Raw genomic sequence first — 5,641 nt, forward strand, 5'->3', positions numbered from 1 at the left:
TTAATGTTGGGACGTGTTGAGGATGTGTTAGGATGTGTTAGGATGTGTTAATGTTGGGACGTGTTAGGATGTGTTAGGACGTGTTAGGACGTATTAGGATGTGTTATCGTGGGGTCGTGTATCGTGTTGAGGATGTGTTGAGGATGTGTTAACGTGGGGATGTGTTAGGATGTGTTAGGATGTGTGAGGATGTGTTAACGTGGGGATGTGTTAGGATGTGTTAGGATGTGTTAATGTTGGGACGTGTTGAGGATGTGTTAGGACGTGTTAGGATGTGTTAGGATGTGTTAGGACGTGTTAGGACGTGTTAGGATGTGTTAGGATGTGTTAGGACGTATTAGGATGTGTTAGGATGTGTTAGGACGTGTTAGGATGTGTTAGGATGTGTTAGGATGTGTTAGGATGTGTTAGGACGTGTTAGGATGTGTTAGGATGTGTTAACGTGGGGACGTGTTAGGATGTGTTAGGATGTGTTAACGTGGGGACGTGTTAGGATGTGTTAGGATGTGTTAGGATGTGTTAATGTTGGGACGTGTTGAGGATGTGTTAACGTGGGGATGTGTTAGGATGTGTTATTGTGGGGATGTGTTAGGATGTGTTATTGTGGGGATGTGTTAGGATGTGTTATTGTGGGGACGTGTTGAGGATGTGTTAGGATGTGTTAACGTTGGGACGTGTTGAGGATGTGTTAGGATGTGTTAGGATGTGTTGAGGATGTGTTAGGATGTGTTAATGTTGGGACGTGTTGAGGATGTGTTAACGTGGGGATGTGTTAGGATGTGTTATTGTGGGGATGTGTTAGGATGTGTTATTGTGGGGATGTGTTAGGATGTGTTATTGTGGGGACGTGTTGAGGATGTGTTAGGATGTGTTAACGTTGGGACGTGTTGAGGATGTGTTGAGGATGTGTTAGGATGTGTTATCGTTGGGACGTGTAAGGATGTGTTAGGATGTGTTAACGTGGGTGTTGGAGCGGTGCTTACAGGCCTTTGGGGCCCAGGTCGTGGATGAAGGACAGCTGGCTCACATCGATGAACTCCATCTGAAACAGAGTCAAATCAAATGTAACCACACCAACGATAAACTTTAATACAGCGTGACATTTTTTCACTTGTGACATTTATTTCAGAGGTAATGTAATCTCAGTCATATTTGTGCTAGTTCTGTGTCAGCATTGTCCAATGAAGCTCAGTCATTTTTTAAATTGTCTTTTCAATTAAAAGGGCAGTCCTTTCCCCCTCTTTCTTTCGCTCTTCATCAGGAACTGTAACTTTCTCACCGTCGCATGATAGTTCCTGTAAACCGTCATGTTCAGCAGCTTATTCAAGTAGTCTTCCAGTTGTCTCTGAAATACCAAAGTAAATCATAACACACATGAAACATCGAACGATGAAGTAAAGCAAAACAAAAAAACGTCTGAAAAGTAATCGATGCCCAGTGATTGACAGCTGAACCGTCCAATGGCGTACCCTTCTGCTGGAAACTTGCTCCTCCCTGCCCAGCTCGTCCCGGCCTCCTCTGGGCAGGCTGGGTATCTGACTGGCCTCCGTCCGCCGCACACTCTGTCTCTTGATGGTGTGGCTAGACAGGAAGTGACATCACAGAGACAGGTTGTTCCAAGAGTTGGGAGGGGGGGGGGGGGGGGGGGGGGGTGGGCAGGTCATAGAGCAGCTTCAGTGGGACCCCCGTCACACACTATCTGGGTCACTGCCGTTTTTAGGGGCCAACGTTTTGCAGTTTGCGAGTCGGAAGTCACTGCATTTCTTTCGGTTGACATTACCCCACAGATCGACATTTTCCTTCTTTCTTTTCTCCTGGGAATGCGATAGTTGTTCTGTGATGATCCCAGTGGGAAAGCGCGTCCTCTATCTCAAACAGTTAACTCACTTAGCGCGAGAACTTTAAACTGGAATAAGCGGCGATGACACAGCGGCGGCCATCTTGTTGTGCCTACCTGCACGCAAATGTGTTTTTCGTAGGCAGAATCCGGAAGAATTATGAATATTAATGCGGGGATAGCTGGAGATTATCCAATCATGTTGGTTTAAATCCCTGATCCAATCCAAAAAGGCTAAAATCTGTGACATGACCGCAGGGTAGGTAACTTAAATTGTAATGCATATTAAACTATCGATTTGAGTGACGTCGCTGCTGGTGCGAAGGAGAGAGGGAAATGGAGATAGAGACGGAGACGGAGACAGGGGGTTTCGGCCAGTGGCGATTACTTTCAGTTTATAACTTGAAAGGACAAAAATATTAGAGTCAAATGCATTCTATGCCCAGGCTATAGGCGTCTTACAAATGTCGCAACCCAGATTTAGAAAAATATCCCATTACCTGGACCAAGTGTTATTCCGAGATGGAATCAAAGCTCAAAATAACTTTTGAGTCCCTGGTTCATGTGTCCACCACCGCGGACACATGAACCAGGGTGAGAGAGGAAAACACGATGTCATAGCTTGCGAAATAGATCAGGTTCATTCAGCCTTTGGACCATCGCATAAAGTAACAGCATGTGTCACCGCGGCTTAAGTGCATTTCTGTTTTAATTGTAGGGGATAAAGTGACCTTTATTTTTATATTTTTTATTGAAAGTAAAGTAATAAGTAGTGAAGTTACTTTTCAAATGCAGTAACGAGTAAAATAATCTCATTACAATTGACAAAAGTAACTAGTAATAAGTATCTAATTACTTTTTTGGAGTAACTACCCCAACACTGGTTATGGTTAGGGTTAGGTTTAGGTTTAGGGTTAGGGTAAGGGTTAGGGTTAGGAGTCAGTGTGCGAGTTTGACTGACAGGCTGCCTGTCCAATCCTAGCGCTTGAGGCGAGACTTCTTCCGGATTCCGCCTACGAAAAACACAGTCGCTACCTGCGCGTGGGCGGCGGCGGCAGCGGCCATCTTGATGAGCCTACCTGCGCGTGGGCAGCGGTATCCTCATGAAGGTCTTGTAGGTCTTCAGCTCCCTGTGGAGGTCCATGAAGTGCTTCTCCTTCCTCTTCACCAGCCACGTGAACTCGCCGTGCTTCAGTTCGATCTTAAACACCGCCGGCATCGACTAACAAACGCACAGACACAGACACACAAAAACAGACGTATATGTTTATTACACAGTGATTGTGAGAGGCACTGAGGTGGAGAGACGTAGAGCGTTAATGAGGGAGAGGCCGTGAACGAGAGGTGGCAGTCGAGCAGTTCCCGGGAGAAGCTGTGATCTTGGATTGGTACAAAACTCAACCTTTATTGTACAGACAACAGTTACAAAAGTACCGTAACAACTTAAGCTGAGGAAGTTCAGACCTCAAACACTGCAGATAAAAGTCTATCTTGGCCCTGATGTAACAAAAAATATATAATAAATAAACATAAACAAAATAAATAAACAAAATAAAAATAATACTATTTCCTTGACAATTCTACATTAGTTTACATGGGTGTTTTCGGTTGGCACACTTTTTGTCAACCAAATTCTGCCCCCTAAAAAAGGACCGGTGGAACTAGTTCCACGAGAAACCGAGTGCAGACAAGCACAGCATTGATGAGCCACGAGGAACAGAGAGTGAGACAGGAGGGTGAGAGGTGGAAGCATCCGCCCTGGATCCTACGAGGAGTTAGTCACGGTTGGACGAGTTATCTGTGAAAGGGGAACGTGTGGCCAAAGTGGCCAAAGTGCGACTATATGCAGACGATACAAGCCTGTGACGTGAAAACGTTGTCTGTCTGTCTGTCTGTCTGTCTGTCTGTCTGTCTGTCTGTCTGTCTGTCTGTCTGTGTGTGTGTGTGTGTGTGTGTGTGTCTCTCTGTCTCTGTGTGTGTCTCTCTGTCTGTGTGTGTGTGTCTGTCTCTGTGTCTGTCTGTCTGCCTCTCTGTGTGTGTCTCTGTCTCTCTGTGTCTCTGTGTGTGTCTCTTTGTCTGTGTGTGTGTGTGCGTGTGTAACAGGGTGTAATATCCCTTTAATTATAATTACACAAAACTGCCTTTTACAGTTGTATTACCTGAAGTTTAGCTTTCCAGCTGCCTTATGTGACCCTTTCTATTTGATTTTGTTCTTTGATTTAGCTCCACCTCCTTGTGTACTCCCGCCCACATTTCTGAAAACCCCATAAGTTTCCTGTCCCCCCCCGCCCTCTTCCCTTTTGTTCTGATTCTCTTGGGAAGAGAAATTGGAGGATGGTTTAAGAGCACTTTCTCAGAGGAAGCTGTTGTTTTTATGTTTATCTTCAGTGGACAATAAATGGACGTCGGATTTCCCGAGTCCAGACTGAGATCCCGGGTCACGTCTATACTTTAAAAATACACAACACAGATTCAGCCGGTCACACGTGCATTGTGCGCGTACCTTGTTGACACTCCTCTGCGTGGTGAGGTTGAAGCGGTCCTGGGCGGAGGTGAATCTCTCCACCTCCAGGATCTTGGCGGTGATGGGGGAGGACAGGTAGACCCGAGCCTCCGCCTCCTTGAAGCCCACCGTGTTGTAGACGGCGGGGAAGGGGATCCGCTTCTCTGGACGGAGGCAACACATACACACACATCAGAGAACACACAACACACACACACACACACACACACACACACACACACACACACACACACACACACACACACACACACACACATCAGAGAACACACACACACATCAGAGAAACACACAACACACAGACACACACATCACACAGACACACACATCAGAGAACACACAACACACACACATCAGAGAACACACACACACACATCAGAGAAACACACAACACACAGACACACACATCAGAGAAACACACAACACACAGACACATACATCAGAGAAACACACAACACACACACACATCAGAGAAACACACATCAGAGAAACACACAACACAGACACACACATCAGAGAAACACACAAACACACACATCAGAGAACACACACACACACAGTAAAAAATAAGAATACAACAAAATAACACACACTAACAATCACACACACTGACTTATGTTAGATTATTTTACACATTGTAATGGAAACATATTTCATATACAATGTATAGAAGCCCCAAACAGACAGACAGAGAGACAGACAAAGAGACAGACAGATGATTTCCAATAGATTAAACGGTTGTCCCCATTTAAAAATGTTCCTATTATTTCGATTTTATCATTTAAATTCCGTTACCGCAGATTAAGTGTGTAGTATTTCGCAGAAACTAGCGTTGAGGTTGCCTACCGATTTAACCCCCCCCCTCCCTTACCCCTCCTGTTCCACCCCCCATGAGGGCCTGAACCGGCCTCCATTATGGAAGGTGCCGGTAGCAAGTTCAGTTTGGTAAAAAGTAAACATTAATTTTAACTGCACCAAGGTCGATTTATGACAGCTCTAACCCGCACATAAATCACTTTCGACCAATCGCGATGGAGTATCTTTGTCACGGTCACCGTGGAAACTGACATGTGGAAGTAAACGTCGGCGGTTACAGCCTGTTTATGATCGCAGTCGCTGCTGCGAGCCAACGTCTGCGTGGACACCGGCTTCTACCGTGACGCGGTCCAGTGCTGCTGCTGCTGTGTCGTGTCGGCGACGCCAACGTTCTACCGAAGACCGATGGCCTACTTTGAGGTATCAAATGTGTCAACTCACTCAACGACCAACGACTCTAAAACACG

At 45.7% G+C, this 5,641-nt stretch overlaps 1 protein-coding gene across 1 annotated transcript; it reads right to left on the reverse strand.

Moving 5' to 3' along the window:
- Positions 1–983: 983 nt before the first annotated feature.
- On the reverse strand, positions 984–4,504 carry LOC311371292 (phospholipase D1-like; the record flags this gene model as incomplete). Its single annotated transcript, XM_084489450.1, has 5 exons — positions 984–1,042; positions 1,280–1,345; positions 1,470–1,581; positions 2,917–3,059; positions 4,341–4,504. Coding segments are annotated over 5 exons (544 nt in total), but the record flags the coding sequence as incomplete, so codon positions are not given.
- Between the last annotated feature and the right edge of the window lie 1,137 nt (positions 4,505–5,641).

Source organism: Micromesistius poutassou (assembly GCF_964030765.1).
Source record: "Micromesistius poutassou genome assembly, contig: SCAFFOLD_6919, whole genome shotgun sequence".
Taxonomy (NCBI): domain Eukaryota; kingdom Metazoa; phylum Chordata; class Actinopteri; order Gadiformes; family Gadidae; genus Micromesistius; species Micromesistius poutassou.